Source organism: Centropristis striata, chromosome 20 (assembly GCF_030273125.1).
Source record: "Centropristis striata isolate RG_2023a ecotype Rhode Island chromosome 20, C.striata_1.0, whole genome shotgun sequence".
Taxonomy (NCBI): domain Eukaryota; kingdom Metazoa; phylum Chordata; class Actinopteri; order Perciformes; family Serranidae; genus Centropristis; species Centropristis striata.
Genome location: NC_081536.1, coordinates 4399128 through 4420757, shown reverse-complemented (window position 1 = coordinate 4420757; position 21630 = coordinate 4399128). Strand labels below are relative to the sequence as shown.

At 34.1% G+C, this 21630-nt stretch overlaps 1 protein-coding gene across 1 annotated transcript; it reads right to left on the bottom strand.

Annotated features, from left to right (window-relative positions):
• Positions 1–863: 863 nt before the first annotated feature.
• Positions 864–20470, bottom strand: pkd2l1 (polycystic kidney disease 2-like 1). Its single transcript, XM_059358947.1, has 15 exons — positions 20197–20470; positions 18092–18205; positions 14114–14241; positions 12966–13219; positions 10947–11171; positions 9408–9636; positions 9156–9326; positions 8238–8419; positions 8021–8141; positions 6274–6372; positions 5690–5811; positions 5490–5607; positions 4438–4571; positions 3825–3966; positions 864–1044 (listed from the first exon to the last, which is right to left on the bottom strand). Exons 1-15 carry the CDS (start codon positions 20468–20470, stop codon positions 925–927), a joined length of 2433 nt encoding a protein of 810 aa, XP_059214930.1. The 3' UTR covers positions 864–924.
• Positions 20471–21630: the final 1160 nt, after the last annotated feature.

The window sequence follows — 21630 nt, the reverse complement described above, 5'->3', positions numbered from 1 at the left end:
ACAAAATGACTAAAAAAAGACACAAAATGACCCAAAAAGACACAAAATGACCAAAAAAGACACAAAATGACTAAAAAAAACACAAAATGTCCAAAAAAAGGAAACAAAATGACAAAAAAAGACACAAAATGATCAAAAAAAGACACAAAATGACCAAAAAAAGACACAAAATGACCAAAAAAAGGAAACAAAATGACCAAAAAAGACACGAATTGACCACAAAATGATCAAAAAAGACACAAAATGACCAAAAAAGACACAAAATGACAAAAAAAGACACAAATTGACCAAAAAAGACAAAATGACTAAAAAAAGACACAAAATGACCCAAAAAGACACAAAATGTCCAAAAATGACACAAAATGACAAAAAAAGACACAAAATGACAAAAAAAGACACAAAATGTCCAAAAAAGGAAACAAAATGACAAAAAAAGACACAAAATGACCAAAAAAATACACAAAATGACCAAAAAAAGACACAAAATGATCAAAAAAAGACACAAAATGACCTAAAAAGACACAAAATGACAAAAAAAAAAGACATTAAGTGACCAAAAAGACTTTAACACAGTGGAGACAGAGCTCACTTCCAAAATGATTTGGTGACCCCCAGAAATCATCTCGTGACCCCAATTGGGGTCCCGACCCCAAGGTTGAGAACAGCTGATCTAGTAAGCAAAGAAGTTCCAAAATGTATTTATACAATATTTACATATTTCCATGAAGTGAGTGGCTGTAAGTTAAGAGCAGCTGAGTTGTGAATCTTCTATATATTTGTTATACTGTCAGTATATTGTTGATCTGATCGCCCAGTTTTCGACAGACTGTGAACCTTGTGTGATGCATGAAACATTTCTGAAACATTGCCGACCCATTCAGCTGACTTCCAGATAAGCCACGATGTGTTTTTCTCAGAGGTTAATCACATGTGACAGTCATGTGTGGAGGTGGTGCGAACTGCTGGTCTCCTGGTCGACACCTCAGCCTTCGTCCCTCTGTCCACACACACCAGGACGCTGCCATCTGAAGCCGTGCCATCAGTCTGGATGGGGGTGATCCAAAGTGAAACATTTCATACTCATAGGAATAAAACTAAGAAAGTGAAGTCGATTTTACAATTCACAGGGTTGGTACGGGTGCTTGAAATCCTTGAAAATGCTTGAATTTAAATGTTGTATTTTCAAGGTTTAAAAAGTGCTTGGATTTTGGATAAAGTGCTTGTAAATGCTTGAAATTCTTACTGTATTTCTCTTGCAATCTGACTATATCCATCTATAGACTATAGATAATCACATGTTCAATGTAAAAAATAGGGCAAAAATAGTAGCCTATCTGAAATGAAGACCGTTCCTCCTAAAAGTGGTAGTGAAATCTCCCCCTTTTAGTATATAAGCACTCATCTAAAATATTCAATTTAAAAAAGGTGTAATATACTGGAAAAGCTTGAAATTTGACCATGAAAGTCCTTGAAAAATGCTTGAATTTGAAAGTTGTATTTTCAAGGTTTAAAGGATTTTGGATAAAGTGCTTGTAAATGCTTGAAATTCTTACTGTATTTCTCTTGCAATCTGACTATATATATCTATAGACTATTGATAATCACATGTTCAATGTAAAAAATAGGGCAACAATAGTTGCCTATCTGAAATGAAGACCGTTCCTCCTAAAAGTGTAACACCATCTCTGTTGGTATGGTAGTGAAATCTCCCCCTTTTAGTATGTAAGTACTCATCTAAAACATGCAACTTACAACAGGTGTAAGATACTGGAAAAGCTTGGAAATTGCCCATGAAAGTCCTTGAAAAATGCTTGAATTTGAAAGTTGTATTTTCAAGGTTTAAAAAGTGCTTGGATTTTGGATAAAGTTCTTGTAAATGCTTGAAATTCTTACTGTATTTCTCTTGCAATCTGACTATATCCATCTATAGACTATAGATAATCACATGTTCAATGTAAAAAATAGGGCAAAAATATCTGAAATGAAGACCGTTTCTCCTAAAAGTGTAACACCATCTCTGTTGGTATGGTAGTGAAATCTGCCCCTTTTAGTATGTAAGTACTCATCTAAAACATTCAATTTACAACAGGTGTAAGATACTGGAAAAGCTTGAAAATTGACCATCAAAGTCCTTGAAAAATGCTTGAATTTGAAAGTTGTATTTTCAAGGTTTCAAAGTGCTTGGATTTTGGATAAAGTGCTTTTAAATGCTTGAAATTCTTCCTGTATTTCTCTTGCAATCTGACTATATCCATCTATAGACTGTAGATAATCACATGTTAAATGTAAAAAATAATGAGTAGCCTATCTGAAATGAAGACCGTTCCTCCTAAAAGTGTAACACCATCTCTGTTGCTATGGTTCAGTGAAATCTCCCCTTTTAGTATGTAAGTACTCATCTAAAACATGCAATTTGCAACAGGTGTAAGATACTGGAAAAACTTGAAAATTGACCATGAAAGTCCTTAAAAAATGCTTGAATTTGAAAGTTGTATTTTCAAGGTTTAAAAAGTGCTTGGATTTTGGATAAAGTGCTTGTAAATGCTTAAAATTCTTACTGTATTTCTCTTGCAATCTGACTATATCCATCTATAGACTATAGATAATCACATGTTCAATGTAAAAAATAATGAGTAGCCTGTCTGAAATGAAGAGCATTCCTCCTAAAAGTGTAATACCATCACTGTTGGTATGGTTCAGTGAAATCTGCCCCTTTTAGTATGTAAGTACTCATCTAAAACATTCAATTTACAAAAGGTGTCAGATACTGGAAAAGCGTGGAAATTACCTTGAAAGTCCTTGAAAAATGCTTGAATTTGACCACTGTAAAGTGTATTTTTTTATGTTTCATGGTGATTTTTCAAAACTCTAATGTGATGCTATCTCAATGAAAATCGGCTCTCTGAGTTCAAACAAGTCTCTTCTTTACATACAGATGCATCTCAATAAATTAGAATATCATAGAAAAGTTTATTTATGTCAGTAATTAAATTCAAAAAGTGGAAATAACACATTATATAGATCCATTACACACAGAATGAAACATTTCATGTCTTGATTTATTTAATTTCTTCTAATTATAATGGCTTACATTTAATGAAGACCTAAAATTCAGTGTCTCTAAAAATTAGAATATTACAAAAGACCAATTTTAAAAAGTATGTTTAATATGGAAATGTTGGCCTCTTAAAAGTATGTCCATCTATATGCACTCAATACTTGTTTGGGGCTGTTTGACTTGAACTGAAATGGTCTTTTCCATCATATTCTAATGTATTGAGATGTACCTGTACATGGCTTCCTCCCAATTCAGAATGTGTGAAGGAAATAGTCTATTACTTTCTTCATTTGAAAAGACTTGAGGTCATACAACGTTGTGGAAAATGAAGGTTTTAGCTACATACTAAAGACACTGGAACACAGGTTTGTGACTCTGTCGCGACGTTATTTCACGGACACAGCCGCATCGAAGCTATACAGAGCAGTGAAGTTGAGGAAAGTTTGATAAAATGCTGCAGTTGTTGTCGTCCATTCATGTTTGATATCAGTTCAGTTCAGTTTGACTGAATACTTTGTTGGTCAGTCTGTGGGTTTGACTCATTGTGGAGAAATAAAAAGACTGAAATGAGATGAATAGACTGAGAATTTTCTCTTATTTGACAAAACAATTCTTGATTGAATTTCATTTGTGGACACAAAATGCAGTTAAACAGTTAAATCGCACTATATTGTATTGCAATACTCACCAAAATGCTTAAAATTGCAATAATATCATAAGTTCCGGGATAAAATCATATTTTTTTGATTTTTGATTCCATACTCACATCATTATGGGTCACAGTCAGTTTCCTTGCCGTTTCTTTCCCTTTGGTTTTGTCTTGTAATCCCAGTTTCTCCATAATCAACTCCATCCTGGATGTGATGCCTTCCACAGAGGCTTCAAGGTGCAGAACCTGCCTGGTCAGTCTTTCATGGTGACAGACAGGTAATTCAGTTTTTGGTTAACATCCATTGTAATTATTTTTCATTTAAATGTAATGTTTCTTGTTTGAGGAAAAGACAGTGCTTTACATATTTAATCGTTAAATGTTTTCAACCAATTTATTAAAGGTATATGAATCATTTCAAAATCATTAACATACTTAATATGGAGTTAAAAATATCAAAATGGTTTGGAACTAAAACTATTTATAAACAATTAATTATAATTTGATTGTTTGTTAATGGTAAAGTAACTATAAACGTACATTAATAGACATGTTTATAAATAAATATACATCCATTTGCCATTTATACATGATTAAGTTAGTTCAACATTAATAAATTATGTATTTACCATTCTAAATACTCAAGTACAAATACCTCAAAATAGTACTTAAGTACAGTGCTTAGTTACATTCCACCAGTGCATAAATCAAATATAAAAACTCTTCCCACCTTAGGAACTGTTCCCGGTCCACCACGGTGTGACTGGAGTGGTTCTTCTGCTCATTGGATGTTACAGGAGGCTTCTCTAGTAATTCTTTCTCATAGTTCATCCCAAGATTGTTGAGTTCAGCACAAAGAGCATCCTGACAAAACATGCAGAACAGCATCATGAATTCATTCTGACAAAAATGAACAAGTGAAACTGTAGAGTCTACACTGTAAAACATAATCTGTTTAATTTACGGAAAAATACCGGCAGCTGTGGTTGCCAGAATTTCACCGTAAAACATACAGTGAGTGGATTGTCTATTCTAAATTTAAATGTAAATATCAGCAAAAACTAATTTAAACTGAATAATAATAATTATTTTTAGGGTAATTGTGTCATTTATTCACACATCATGGTGTTTCTCCATAAATTTGTGTGAAAATGTTATATTTTTACAGCAAAACTGTGTGTTTCTTCCAGTTTATGACAGAAAAAGTAAAAGTTTGTGCTATTCTTTGATTTACCGTAATTAATGGTGTCTAATATGAGGATGTACAATTTTTAATTTTACGCCCCATTTCTGATGTATTTGACAGTTTTTTACTGTTATTTCTACAAACATTTTGGTAACACTTTACAATAACCGACTAAATAATGTTTATAGATGGTTTATAAACCAATTATTAACCATTTACAAAGTGCTATATACATATTTAATCTTTAAATGTTTTCAACCAATTTCTTAAAGGTATATGAATCATTTCAAAATCATTAACATACTAAATATGGTGTTAAAAATGTAATAATGAGTGAAACTAAAACTATTAATAAACTATTCATTAAATGTGATTGTTTGTTAATGGTAAATTAATTATAAATTTACATTAAAGCATTTATAAATGGCTAATAGATGGTATATTAGTTAGTTAAACAGTAATAAATGATGTATTTACCATTCTAAATGGCCTATAAATGGTTTATAAATGATGATTAAACATTAATCTGTTTACCATTTATAAATGATGGTTATTGTAAAGTGTTACCAACATTTTTTACAGTGTATCACACAAACCCTCTTTTCCTCCAGCTCGATTTTCATCTTCTCTTGTTCGTCTTCGTCTAGAATGTGGTTTCCGTCGTGGTCAAAGCGTGAGAAGGCTTCAGTGATTTCATGATCAGCATGTCCCATCCTACGAGATCATCAGAGCGGTGAGGGTTATGTTTAACACTGCAGTTAGCGTTTTACTTTTTGTGTTGATATCTGTCACTTACTCTTTCAGAGTTTCTCTGAAATCCTTGAATTCAATTTCTCCAGATCCAGATCGTAGCGCCTTCTGAACATCTGATATTTTCTCCTTTTTAAGTTTCAACTTTGTGAATGTCTTCATATAGCTCTGAAGTACAAGAGAAAAGCAATTTGGATATAATTCTTGCAAAACATCATACGTACAGTATAGGCCAAAAGTTTGGACACACACCTTCTCATTCAATGCGTTTTCTTTATTTTCATGACTATTTACATTGTAGATTCTCACTGAAGGCATCAAAACTATGAATGAACACATATGGAATTATGTACTTAACAAAAAAAGTGTGAAATAACTGAAAACATGTCTTGTATTTTAGATTCCTCAAAGTAACCACCCTTTGCTTACTAGAATATAAGACATGTTTTCAGTTATTTCACACTTTTTTGTTAAGTACATAATTCCACATGTGTTCATTAATAGTTTTGATGAATCTACAATGTAAATAGTCATGAAAATAAAGGAAACGCATTGAATAAGAAGGTGTGTCCAAACTTTTGGCCTGTACTGTAGATGTATTCATTTTTACATTAATCTGATTGTCTTTACCTGTTTGATAATGTCTGTAATCTGTAGCTCGTCTTTTTGGGAGGAGAGCTCCTCCTTCACCTCAGAGTATGTGTCGTTTATGATGGCCAGAAACATGTTCTGAGGGACAGATACGTAGAGATAATGAGGATCTTTTAATTAAAAATAATGTGTTAATATTAGGTTATTTTACACACGGTGCACTAAATTATCAATGTGAAATCAGTGTGTGAGCTCCAAGGTTATTATAGTTAACGGAAACTAACGAAATAACGAAAACTAGAATTGAAAAAACATTTTTGTTAACTGAAATAAAAATAAAAACGAGAGTTTTTAAAAAAACGAGAACTAACTGAAACTGTATTTTGTGGTTACAAAACTAACTAAAACTAACTAAAATTACAGTGAAAATGTCCTTAGTTTTCGTCTTTGTCAACTTTTTTCATACGTAATTCTTTTGGTTGATATTAAATCTATTTAATCTATCTGGTTTTATGACTTAATAAAGTTATTGGGGCTGAGATGGATCAGACAAAGGAAACAAAGGAAACATTTATTGTGACCTTATTGAATCTGGCACCCAACAAATACCCCATTACAAAAAAACTAAAACTAACACTAAAACTAATAAAAACTAAACTAAAACTAAGCATTTTCCAAAAAATAAAAACTAATTAAAACTAATGAACTCACTCTAAAAACTAACTAAAACTAACTGAATTTGAAAACAAAAGGTCTGTAAATGTAAATTTGTACAAACAAGATTCTAGAAATAACTGTATTTAATGTCATATTTATGAGATATTTATATAGATGGGAGCTTAAAACGAGTGAATTTATGTGACTGAGTCAGCTACTAAGACTACTGTGTGTGCTTGTTCTGTAAAGCAGTAGTTCTCAACCTTTTTGAGTCTCGACCCCCAATTTAACATGCATGTTGTCCGTGACCCCCACTCACTGAACACAATCTCACATGCACAGTTCAGATCACCCAAAAAAGAAACAAAATTACCAAAAAAAGGAAAGAAAATGACCAAAAAAGACACGAATGGACCACAAAATTATCAAAAAAAGACACAAATTGAGCAAAAAAGACACAAAATGACCAGTAAAGACACAAAAATACCAGGAAAAAAGACACAAAATGACCCAAAAAAAGAAACTAAATTACCAAAAAAATACACAAAATGACTAAAAAAAGACACAAATTGACCACAAAATTATCAAAAAAGACACAAATTGAGCAAAGAAGACACAAAATGACCAGTAAAGACACAAAATGACCAAAAAAAGACACAAAATGACCAAAGAAAAGACATAAATTGACCAAAAAAGACACAAAATGACCAGAAAAGACACAAAATGACCAAAAAAAGACACAAAATGACCAAAGAAAAGACACAAATTGACCAAGAAAGACACAAAATGACCAAAAATGACACAAAATGACCCAAAAAAAGAAACAAAATGACAAAAAAAAAGACACAAATTGACCACAAAATGATCAAAAAAAGACACAAAAGGACAAAAAAACCCCACAATGACCAAAAAAAGACATAAAGTGACCAAAAAGACTAAAACACATTAACACATGAACACTTTAACACAGTGGAGACAGAGCTGAATTCCAAAATGATTTGGCGACCCCCAGAAATCATCTCGCGACCCCAATTGGGGTCCCGACCCCAAGGTTGAGAATAGCTGCTGTGAAGGATGTATATTATTGCCATCATTAAAATAACTAATCTTGTGTAGCAGAACAACTTACCAATAAAACAAAGAAAACAAAGAACACGTAGGTGACAAAGTAGATCGGCCCGAGAACTCTGTTAGCACGATCGATAGCGTCGTAATCAAAGTCTCCCAGAATAATCCTGAACTGTGTGAAGCTGCAGAAATAAAAAAAGAAAAAAGGTTGATTTATTAATGCTCAATCATCCTTTTTAATTATTTCCTGCTGGGCAGTTATTGTGGGCACTGCTTACATGCACTTGACGAAGGTGCTGAAAGAATCAACTTCCGTCCCAAAGAGCAAATATCCAAGTTGTGCATAGGCGAAGAACACGATGAAGAACATGATGGCGAAGCCCAAGATATCTTTAGCACATCGACCCAGCGTGGAGGACAGCTGAGTCATGGTCTTGTTAAAACTGATGTACTTGAAGACCTGAAGAACAAGAAGAACACATGGGATGATGCTATACTGTAATAAATTATTCTGTAGTCATTTCATTTTACTTAATATATTTGATAAAATGTATTAAATATAAATGTGTCCTTGATTTTGAGGCAGTTGTTTAAGTAACTTTGATATAAAAATGTTTGAGATAGAATCTACTTATTTTGATCACATTAAATATAATCTTTATGTGTATGTAATTCTAAATCAAGAGAACTTTGAATGAATCCAACACAATAGAATTAAAACACTAAATTACTTAAAAAAGACACAAAATGACCCAAAAAAGACACAAAATGACCCAAAAATACACAAAATTACTATAAAAAAGACACAAAATGATTAGAAAAAGACATAAAATTACCAAAAAAAGACACAAAATTATTTTAAAAAGACACTCATTACCAAAAAAGACGCAAAATTACCAAAAAAAAGACACAAAATTATTTAAAAAAAGACACAAAATTACCCAAAAAATGTATGTAATTCTAAATCAAGAGAATTTTGAATGAATCCAACACAATAGAATTAGTCTTTTTTTAATTGACAGGCACTTCCTGTTAAGTTGTTATTAACTCAACTTGTGACGTAGTTAGATTTAATTAATAATATTGCATGCAATCTGTTGCCTCAATTTTATTGAGTAGTTGTTGTTTATCTTTTTTTACAGTGTAAAACCGGATTATTTTTCTAAATAATGTGTTGGAGTGAAAGATGTCAGTACCTTGATCCATGCAAAGAACAAGTTCACTGCATTCATGTTGTTGTACTGCATTTGCCAGAAGGCCAGAAATTCAAAATCGGCGTAGATACCAGGTTGCTCCAGCAGTTTACCAAGCAATTTGTCCACTTTGACGGTTCGGAAGATATTGAATACAATGGCAACGATGGCGAGCTGGGAAGGAGAATAATTTCTTAGATGCAAAGCTAAACAGAAAACTGTTCCTAAATCAAATAAGAATTACCCTTTTCTTACCATTATGACGACAATATCCAATATGTTCCAGATGCTTTTGAAATAAGCGAGTTTGTGGATTCGCAGCTCAAGAATCTCCTCCACGACGTAATAGAGGATGAATAAGCAGAAGACCATCTCGCAGCCCAGGATGAAGAAATCCCAGTAGGTGATGTAGCGGATCAGTTTCACTGTTCTGATCTGGTAGGAAGGGATCGCCCCACCAGTCGCTGGGAATTCAACCACCAACCTGAACGAGTGGACACAATGTTGGTCAGCCAGTGCATACACTGTAAAACATAATCTGTTTAATTTGCGGAAAAATACCGGCAGCTGTGGTTGCCAGAATTTCACCGTAAAAAATACAGTGAGTGGATTGTCTATTCTAAATTTGAATGTAAATATCAGTAAAAAACTAATTTAGACTGAATAATAATTATTATTTTTAGGGTAATTGTGTCATTTATTCACACATCATGGTGTTTCTCCATAAATTTGTGTGAAAATGTTATATTTTTACAGCAAAACTGTGTGTTTCTTCCAGTTTATGACAGAAAAAGTAAAAGGTTTGTGCTATTCTTTGATTTACGGTAATTAATGGTGTCTAATACGGTGATGTACAATTTTTTATTTTACACCCCATTTCTGATGTATTTGACAGTGTTTTACTGTTATTTCTACAAACATTTTTACAGTGATCAATAAGTGGATATTGTCAGTAGTAGGGATGGGCTTTTGGAAGAAACCAGCCAACTCCATTATCTATAAAGTTAATGATCAATTAATTGATTAATCGCTGCATGTATATGCGCAAAATAAAAGATATATACTCATGGAAAAAGTTATTAGACCACCCTTTTTCTTCAATTTCCACGGTTTTCTTGATAATAACCACAATCATTATCAAGAAAATCATGGGTAATGGCTAGATATCAGCTCTTAAATTAAACTCTTATGAGCTATTTTATTATTATATTCGTCCAAACAAATGTACCTTTAGTAGTACCAGGCATTAAAATGAGCAAGAAATTGAAGAAAACGAGCGGTTTAATAATTTTTTCCATGACTGTATATTCAGTGCTTTGCAAAAGCCTGTTTTGATAACGGATGCTTTTATTTTGAAAGGATAAAAAGAGACTTGATCCTGTCGATTGTAAAACTAACTCAAGTGAGGTGATACTGTAAAGATAACGTCAAGGAGTTCAATGTTTTATGTTTTAGTCCCTGAAGAGGCATGAGGTTAGTTTTCACAGTAATCTTGCATATTTAAATGTGTTTAAATAAGTTTTGGATAAAATGAAACCTAGTAATTCATGCTAGCAAGGTTTGATACAGTAAGATAGTTTTGCTCAAATTCATACTCTTCTATTTCTGTGTGTTTTGTTATTGTTATTGCAACTTTCAGTTTGCAAACTGTAGCTTTATCCAACTTAATTCTCAGCCGCAGAATTAAAAAATACACAGATCTATTAAAAATTCCACATGATCGACCACATTTTTATCAACCATTGATCGATCATCGATTAATTCATGCCGTCCCTAGTCAGCAGCTCTCTTTACCTGATGACACAGAACATGTTGATGTTGGCGTTGTATGTGGAGAAGTCGATGAAGGCTGCTCTGGTTCCTCGGTCGAGCCAAAGGTTGGTCACCAGTTCCTCCAGTATGGTGGAGCTCTCCTCTTTGATGCGACTCAGGTCTTGGTAATATCCCGCTCCACTGTATGTGGTCAGCAAGCCCCAGTGAGAGGAACCTTTGACTTCTTTCTCTGTGTGGTAGCTCCAGCTGCAAGGAAGAAGAAGAAATGTCCTGATTCTCTGGACATCATACAGATGTACGTCCCGAGAGTCAGAACTGAACTGGGCAAAAAGGCTTTTAAATTTACTGCCCCGTCTACCTGGAATGATGTGCAGAAGTACTTGAAATTAGGCGTGTTTCTATTAGGTTCTTCTCCCTCTAGTGAGCCGCTATGGGTGTGGCTTGGGAGAGAGGATCCGCCCAAGATCACCGGTTAACGGCTCAATTAGCGGCTCAGAAAGTACCCGTCTCAGGTAGATACTTCTCTGAGCCGCTATTAACTAGTTGACGGTTGAGGCGTGACGCTGAGGGGTTTAACATCTCCGGCTCTAACTGCAGCTGGGAGAGACCATTGCAGGAGGACTGGGCCGCTTGTGAGTGCTTTGGGACGGTGTCTAATACTTGTTAAGAAGAATAGGAACAAGTCTCCAAAAGCCTCCAGTAACACCAGAAAAAGTCACTAGATTTGTCGTCACTTTTTTGAAAAAGAGTAGCTATAATAGTCGCTTAATATAGCAACAAAGTCGCTAAGTTGGCAACACTGCTTGCCATGTCAGTTTACAAAATTACCTGTATGGGAACAGAGGCAAAGAGGAACTAACTAGTGGGCGGAGCCAAAACACTCGTTCTCCAAAAAGTACTCAGAAAGTACTCAGTGGAAACACGCCTATTGACCCGTCTTGTAACTCTGGGGGAATTCAAGTCAATTTTAAAAGACACAGAAATAAGCTCAATTGGATCTTGTGATTGCACTGTGTAATCACGCAATCCAACTCTTTTTTTTCTTGTAGTTTGTGACTGTATTTTGTTTGTGTCTTGGAAAAGAGCTCATTGATCCCCACTGGCTACCTGTTGCAGCCTGCATCAAATTCAAATCTTTAATGCCTACAAAGTTGTCTCCAGTACTGCACCCAGCTACTTGAACGGCCTGCATATGTTACCTCACTACCGCTGTGCTCTTCCAATGAACGGCACCTGGCTCTGACACCCATTCGTCAAAGGCAATCCAGACTCTTTGCATTTCTTGTTCCCCGTTGGTGGAACGCACTACCAGTTCCTACCAGAGCAGGAACATCCCCTTCTACCTTTAAAAAACTCCTGAAGACATTTTTGGTTCTTGGTTTGAGAAAGGGAGATGGCTTTTGTAAAGCACTTTGAGTTGCATTTATATGTATGAAAAGCGCTATAAAAATAAAGTTTGATTGATTGACTGATTGATCTTCTCTTCTAGCACCACACAACAATTCTACTCCTTAAAGCAGGGGTGTCAAACTCTGGCCCGCGGGCCAAATTTGGCCCGCAGTGTAATTTTATTTGGCCCGTGAGGCAATACCAAATTATTACATTATTATTGTACTATAAAAGCTGACCCGCCGGTATTATATGTTTATAAGCGTTGCTGGTTCCATATTTAATGTTAAAGCAAAACATGTTTGGTATATATTAAAAGGTTTATTTGTTCAATGTTGGCCCGCGATTTTATTCAAGTTTAAAATTTTGTCCCATTGTGTATTTGAGTTTGACACCCCTGCCTTAAAGAATCATCACTAGCACTTATTTCTGCACTAACGCCTCTTATCACACTATACCTTGTTTGTTTCCCTTTTCTGTAAGTCGCTTTGGATAAAAGCGTCTGCTAAATGACTAAATGTAAATGTAAACTCAATTAGTTTTTTTACCTGGTTAAATAAAGGATACTGAAGAAGACCTTTTTTCTAAACCTCTCTCGAGTCTTACTGCGTTCTCAAAGTAGCCCTGCAGGAAAAACAGTGAGCAGCTTACGCGCTTCCATTGACGAGTCCGAAGCTGAGGTCGTCCTCCTTCTTGTCGCTGTAAACGTCGAAACATCCTGTGATCTCGTTTTTGAAGTCGCCGTGGACCTTGCAGGAGTTGTTCATGATCTTGATCTGCCTCATTCTGGGGACTCCCAGAAGCATGTTCTCGTAGTAGATGAAGGACTGGTCCCCGCTGTCCAGGGACTGGTTGTTGTACCATTTAGTCCAGTAGAGGCCGTCCAGCAACGGGCCCTGTGAGTACTGTCACAGAGAGAACGGGTGCAGGCTAAGATGTTTAAGTTAATTTCTCACTGTGCACTGTAAAAAATGTTTGTAGAAATGACTGTAAAACACTGTCAAATTAGATCAGAAATAGGGCGTAAAATTAAAAATTGTATATCACAGTAGTAGACACTTTTCATTACCCAAAATCAAAGAATAGCACATAGCAATAGAACTCTTATTGTCATTAACTGTAGGAAACACACAGTTTTGCTGTAAAAATATAACATTTTCATGTGAAATTAATGGAGAAATACCATGATGTGTGAATGAATGACACAATTCCCCTAAAAATAACATGAATATTCAGTCTAAATTACCGTTTTTGTTGATATTTACATTTAAATTTACAGTAGGAGACCCACTCACTGTCATTTTTACGGTGAAGTTCTGGCAACCACAGCTGCCGGTATTTTACCGTAAATTAAACAGATTATTTTTTTACAGTGTGCACTGTAAAAAATATTTGTAGAAATTACAGTAAAACACTGTCAAATTGCATGACAAATAGGGCGTAAAATAAAAAATTGCATATCACCGTAACAGACACTTTAAATTACCGTAAATCAAGGAATAGTACAAAATTTTAGAAAACACAGTTTTACTGTAAAAATGTAAAACAATTCATGAAAAATTAACTGAGACATACCATAATGTCACAAGGACACAATTACCCTAAAAACAACAGGAATATTCAGTCTAAATTGCAGTTTTTGATTGTATTTACATTTAAATTTACAGTAGAAAACCCACTCGCTTTTTTTTTACGGTGAAGTTCTGGCGACCACAGCTGCCGTTATTTTACCGTAAATTAAACAGATTATTTTTTACAGTGTGGTAAACATTGAGGAAGGAATCTAGAGAAGAACTCACAGTCCAGAAGTCGGCCATGGTGCTAATGGACTGAAACTTAACCCCACTTTCACCGGCTGTATTCACAAACAGGTCCGTCATGGCTTTAGTGTAGTAATAGGTGCTGGAGCTCGTCATCCCGTATGTCACTGAAAGACAACGTGATCACATTGTTTTTTTGTTTTTTTTAAACATTTGTTTATTGATTTTTCAGTGACATAACAAAATCAAGAGATGACATTACGAGAGTCAAAACAGTGTCAAGTGTAACAAGTAAAATAATAATAATAATAATAAAAATAATACATAAAATAAATATAAAATAAAAAAAAATAAAATAAAATAAAATAAAATAAAATTAATAATTAAATAAATAAAAATGGAAGCGAACAACAAATACACAGAACAAAACAAAAACACAAATAGGTCACCCACTGCTAAATAAAAGTCTAACAATATGTTCACTTAAGCAGAGATAAATAAAAAACATTCCCAGCATGCTACAAAATCACACAAGAAAAACTCACAAGATCACATTGTTAACAGCCAATCATTGATTCCTATCTGGCTTTGCTCAGGCTGGGCTGTAAATGTCGGCCCCATTCAGCAGCACCAGATAAGACTACTCCGAACCTGACACACACACACACACGCAATGTCTCATTGAAGACTTGTTGTTTGGCTGCGTTTGTGTCCCTGCCGTCAAATGGATCCAGATTAGAAACCGTAATTTGTTTGAAGAGAGAGCACGCTGGCTTGACGCAAATAGCCTCTTCAAACAATGTAAATTTAACAGGGACAAAGCAACAATGGAGCAGGCCAAATGCTCTTATCGCTAAAAGGCCAGGGAGCAGCACCCATGTTCGCTTTCACTCCTAATGCTCAGCCGGACAATGGCTTTCAGGCGGAGGGATGGGGAGGGCATTTGTGGTAGATAAATCAACAGTCCAAAGTGGCCTATACTGTAACACCCTGCCAAACACTGAGCACTCAGTTATTGTACAAGTTTATTCATTAGGGAGAAAAAAAACCCTGAGATGAATCATCTTTTTATCTAGGGTGTCCTTACGTAAAATACAAACATGAATTTATGGGACAAAGATGTTCAAGTCATAGAAAAAACGAATACAATAAAACAAAGTAAAAAAAACAAACATGACAATAGAAAGAAGAGAACATTATAACTACTCGGAGAGGCCGAAAACAAATGTTTGCCAGCAAAAAATATAGGTAACACTTTACAATAACCATCTAAGTGATGTTTATAGATTGTTTATAAACCAATTATTAACCATTTACATACATATTTAATCGTTAAATGTTTTAAACCAATTTCTTCAAGGCATATGAATGATTTCAAAATCATTAACATACTTAATATGGTGTTAAAATGTTAAAATGAGTGCAAAACTAAACAGTGAGCACTCAGTTATTGTACAAGTTTATTCATTAGGGGGAAAAAAAACCCTGAGATGAATCATCTTTTTATCCAGGGTGTCCTTACGTAAAATACAAACATGAATTTTGGGACAAAGATGTCCCACAAAACGAATACAATAAAACAATCAACAGTTCCATTGAAAAAGTAAAAAAAAACACATGACAATAGAAAGAAGAGAACATTATAACTACTCAGAGAGGTTTGCCAGCAAAAACATAGGTAACACTTTACAATAAGCATCTAAGTGATGTTTATAGATTGTTTATAAACCAATTATTAACCATTTACATACATATTTAATCGTTAAATGTTTTAAACCAATTTCTTCAAGGTATATGAATGATTTCAAAATCATTAACATACTTAATATGGTGTTAAAAATGTTAAAATGAGTGCAAAACTAAACAGTGAGCACTCAGTTATTGTACAAGTTTATTCATTAGGGGAAAAAACCCTGAGATGAATCATCTTTTTATCCAGGGTGTCCTTACATAAAATACAAACATGAATTTATGGGACAAAGATGTTCAAGTCATAGAAAAAACTAATACAATAAAACAATCAGCTGTTCAATTGAAAAAGTAAAAAAAACAAAAAAACATGACAATAGAAAGAAGAGAACATTATAACTACTCAGAGAGGCCGAAAACAAATGTTTGCCAGCAAAAATATATATTTAAAAAAATACAGTGTATTGTAGGTGTAGCATTGTGCCATGTGAATCATGTACAATTTAACTTAAAATAGGAAGACAAATAATTTTTAACTTGTGAAAATAACTAACTTAACTTGATTTAAAAGAAGTTAAATTACTTTAACTTCTTTTAAATCACTTCTTTAAACCCACTTTTACAGAATTGCTTTTATGTAATGTTTTCTATTTTACTACTCATTTTAGAATAGAATAGAATAGAATTCTTTATTGTCATTGCACAAAAATACAACGAAATTGGATGGCAGTCCTCTTGGTGCTTATAAATTAAAAATGAATAAATAAAGGCAAATAGAGTTCTAACATAATACAAGACAAAATAAAACATACTTGTCCAGCTATTCACAGCCATTCACAGACAGCCCCCTTCTCTACCCTCCCATATTCCCACATACATTCACATACATTCTCTAGTGCATGTTTTTGAACTTTACTTTTTACTTTTTTACTCCTTTTACCTTTTATTTTCTGTGTATCTGAGAATGTCTTGTGATTGTTCCTGCTCTGTCTTTTATTGTTTTTCTTTCCATGAAAGAATTGTTTTTAGCCTTATGAATTCATCTGCTCTCCGTCAAAGCACTTTGTAAGCTGCTGTTTTTAAAAAGTTGCTATATAAATAAAGTTATTATACTAAGGATCATATATTTGAAGGCAAGTTACTCCAGTCTAAAGGAGCCTTAAATGTAAACTCTCTAATTGTTTTAAAAAGCAGGAATGCAGCAGAAGTAATTGAGTCGAATGTTTAAAACTGAACAATATGGTACTGTTTTAGGTAAAAAGGATATTTGAAAATATAGTTAAACAAGTGATAAATTTAAAACTAATTGCTGAAATTTATTCAAGTCGACATGAGATAAATAAATTAAGGAAATCCACACAAAAAATGAAATTCACTTCATCATAATTCACTATGTTGGATTTAGTATTTGAGACAAATTTCCAATCTGTCACGTTATGGTCCATTAAGGAGAGAAAAGTATCCATTCTGGTACATACCGTCTTTGGTCATTTTCAAGCGGGCATGACAGCTTAACAATAAAAAAAAAAAAAATAAATAAATTAAAAAATATATATATATATATATGTATTAAATTCAGGAAAGTAGCTCAGGAGCTTAAAGTTTCTACCTGAGAGCTGTCATTGCTATGAACACCTCTAAGAAATAAATAAAAAAAACAGTAAACATCTCAAATACTGTGGAACAACAGTGCAATATATTTATTTTATGTGCTATAACTCCCATTATGTCCCTTTTAAATATCACAAACTGGCTGCTTCCCCTTCTTCTTCTTCTTGTGCTTTTTTATAGGTTTTCTTTTATTTTTTTTACTGTGTTTCAGTCATTGTATTCTGTTGCACTAAAACAAGAGCTGCTCTTTTTAATTCTGCTGTACTTCTGTGCAGTGACAAATAAAACTATTCTATTCTTTTTCATTCTAAATCAGGTTTCCACAATTTCCCTCTACATATCTACATATCTTCCCCTTCTTCTTCTTGTGCTTTTTTATAGGTTTTAAAAAAAAATGTTTATTATGTTTCATTCATTGTATTCTGTTGCACGAAAAAACAAGAGCTGCTCTTTTTAATTCTACTGTACTTCTGTGCAGTGACAAATAAAACTACTCTATTCTTTTTCATTCTAAATCATTTTTTTTACAACTTCCCTCTACATATCTAAATGTCCAAGGTGTATAAAACACGTTCCTGTGCAATACTGCATGTCAGAGAAGCACTAAGAATGAAGAAGAACTGTTCAGCGAGGCTACTGATCATGATTTTTGACAAGCATAGACATCCATATTACAAATGTAAAGTTTTGAACAGAATAGTTCAAAAGAGTACTTACAGAGACATATATCCACCAGGAACACCAGATAGACCAGGAGCTCCCGTAGCGTGGTCCGGACAAACAATTCTCTGTTGTTTGAGGTGTTTTCAGTCAACGTTGTGCCCCACAAGCCTACGGACAAATGACAGAGTTTTATGTCATTAAAATACAAAATTTCAAGAAGGTGGTTAAAACAAGACCCACCTACAATAGGAGAATGGCTAGATGTGGTCCATGATATATATACAATGGAAAAGTTATCCTACTCCCTCAAAATCCAGACTGACAAATTTTCTAGAATATGGTCTAAATGGACTGGGTATGTTGATCATATAGGCCTAAAATCAGATTTTGAGTATTTTTTGTTTTTGTCTTGTTGTAATTATCTATGTGTATGCATGTCCCTTTTTCTTTATTTATTTTCTTTCAGAGAATTAAAGTGAAACTCCCTCTTATGTTCGAACTGTTCATAATGTTAATACATAAAAATGTTAAAAAATTGGGTCTGGGAAGAAAACTGATGTTGATGGATACTGATCTATGGATACAGAATGAAAATCCTGATGGTTATCTTTTCTATGATTTAGTTTTCTTTTCCTTTCTTTGCTTTTCCTATGTATCAGGAACCTGTACATATAAGAGAAATTATGTTTTTTTTTTTAAGAAGAGAAAATATCCTATGTTGTATGTAACCTGTTGACCTCAATAAAGATAAAATTAAAAAAAATAAAATACAAAAATACAAAATGTCATGCCTTTCATGCAGAGGCTGTATCAACCTTGACCCTGGGTTAAAATAAAGTAGCTGGTGTTCCAATTAAGACCTAAATTAGGCTACAAGATGGTCAATATATTAAAAAAAACATTGAGTCATATCAGTTGATTGTATCGGTCCAGACAGAACCAGAACCAAGGAAGTCTCCAAGGTGTCATCCATATTTATTAAACTAGCTGTGCAGAAGTCAGATATAACAGAAATACATGTTGTTGATCTGCAAATCACCAAATCAAAGCTTTCTGAGACACAAACGCTGCTAGAGTGCTGATTCTCATTCATCTTGCAGATTATTTTGCTTCATAAAGAGCCTGAATACTGTATTTTTTAGTCAAGTACCTAAACTTGTTCCAGCATAAATCACTTTTAAATTAGACTTTCTCAAGTGGGACTGCACTTCTGTCTCTTTGAGCTTCGATTCGGTGATTTGCAGGTCCAAAGATGACACCTTTGGGGTAAATAAAGTGTTTTAAATGTCGAAAAAAAAATAAAATAATAATGTTTTAATATGTGTTGTAATCTGAGCTGCACTGTAAAAAAAAGCCTGTTGTTTTTACGGTAAAAAACCGGCAGCTGTGGTTGCCAGAACTTTACCGTTTTTTTTTTATATTATGGTAAAATGCACTGTTGATTTCACGTTTGAGATTGCCATTTTATTCTTTTTTTTACTGTATAAATAAAAGTTTTTTCCATCAAAAGAAACGCTGTTTTGCCATATAATTGACAAGAAAATACTTTATAAATGAAAACGCATGACTTAAAGATTTTACCATTAAATATTACAGTATAATTTTGTTAGACATATGGTATTTAGTACATTTAAAAGTGAGAAAAAGTATCTTTTACAAAAGATAAATGCAAAAATTACAGTGGCGGCTTGTATATATATTACATTAAATACATATTACAGTGTATTTTACAGTGGAGTAATGTGTTTTTCAAAAAACAAAACTGTAAAAAGTACTGTTTTGGCTGATGCATACATTTACGATGTTACATTGTTACTGAAACTGAATTAACCCATTTATCATTTTACGGTCTTTTACTGTCGTGGTTTAGCAGTTTTTCACTGTAAAATCTTGCGGTGAAAAACTGCGTATTTATAAGTATTTTCTTGTCAATTATATGTCAAATCTTTTGACAGAAAAACCTTTTATTTATACGGTAAAAAATGGAATAAATGCAATCTTAAACGTGAAATCAACAGTGTCAATATCTTTTTACCGTAATATTAGAAAAAAGTTGCACCGTATTTATTACGGTAACGTTCTGGCAACCACAGCTGCCAGTTTTTTACCTTAAAAACAACAGGTTTTTTTTTTTTTTTACAGTGTGAGTGGGTTCCTACCTTTGATAAAAGAGCAGCAGCCCCTTTGTTTCTTCACCAGGCTTTGGTCTGTGGATGGAGGTTCCTCAGGGAACGGGCTGGGGCCGTCCAGTTTGTACATGCTGTCCATGGAGCCCTGGAAGAGCGGCTGGGGGTTGTAGATGGTGCTGACAGCTCGGGGCAGGGGCGGAGGGGAGCCGCAGTAGCCCTGGTTCACCCAGGCTCCGTTACCAACGCTGTCCAGCTCCACCTGCCCAGTCAGGTGGCTTTCAGCACGGTTGTTCAGGCACTTCATGCTGCTTCTTTTCACACCTGTCTGTCTCTGTGTGCTGCTGGTGTTTGGATCAGAGAGGGAAGTGAAGCAGAGCGCTGCAGGCAGCTTCTGAACACCTGCTGGAGAGACGATTATAAAGAGTGGATGACATAAGCTGTGGTGAGGGAGGAGCTGCTGGTCGTCCGCTGGAGCTTTTGTAGTCTTGAGATGGAGATTTAAAATACACTGAGGTCACAAAAGGGGAGCTGTTCTAACTCAGCATTGACGTAATTGTATCCTTTTTTTTTGGATGGACACCTTCAACAAGTTTTACCCAAACACGCCACATTAAACCATGATTTGGTCAGTGATTCATTTATGGTAGCAATAAGCAACACTGCAAAAAAAAGAAAAGTAGGGTGAATTCAAAATTTCAAGGCAACAAACTTCAATAAAATTTTAAGTCGGACAATTAAACTTAATATTTTAAGTTTTGTTTTTGAGTTTGCTCAACTCTGAATTCTGATTTTGAACTGTAAGTTGTACTAATTTATAATTTTACATTATAAGTTAGAATAATTTTAATCCTTACTTCTGCTAACTTCTGCAATGTGCTGAATGATGCCGCTAACATCAGTTACCCGCTAGCATCAGTTAGCCGCTGGCTTTCGCTAATGACCGGATTTCACAACAAAGAGATAAGAGTTATCAGAACTATTGTCCCTTGTTTTGAACCCCAACTTAAAGATATAAGTAACAACAACTCACCAACTTGTTTTTGAGCAGACAACTGGCTTCCTTTGTTGTGCTTACTTAGCCTACATAATTGCCCTAAATGTCAATAATTTATATTTCCAAGTTTTACCAACTTAAATCACTGTTTTAGGCCAAAAAAACAAGTTGGCTTTTTTGCAGTGAAAGCATTTGGTAGAATACAATAAAATAAAATAAAATATAACAACTGGCAGTGAAGCAGAAGAGCCTTCTATAGATCTGTACAAAACCACATATGTTTGAAAATACTGGTTGTTTGATAATTATATATATATTATACTGTGATACACAACTCCAATTTCTCAGACAATTTGATTGCAGTTTTGTTGTTCCATCGCACTTTAAATTACCAATCAGTTCAATATGATTAACAAATTGGACTCAAGCTTGCAACTCAGCTTTTCTATCCTTTAAACTCCATTACCCAG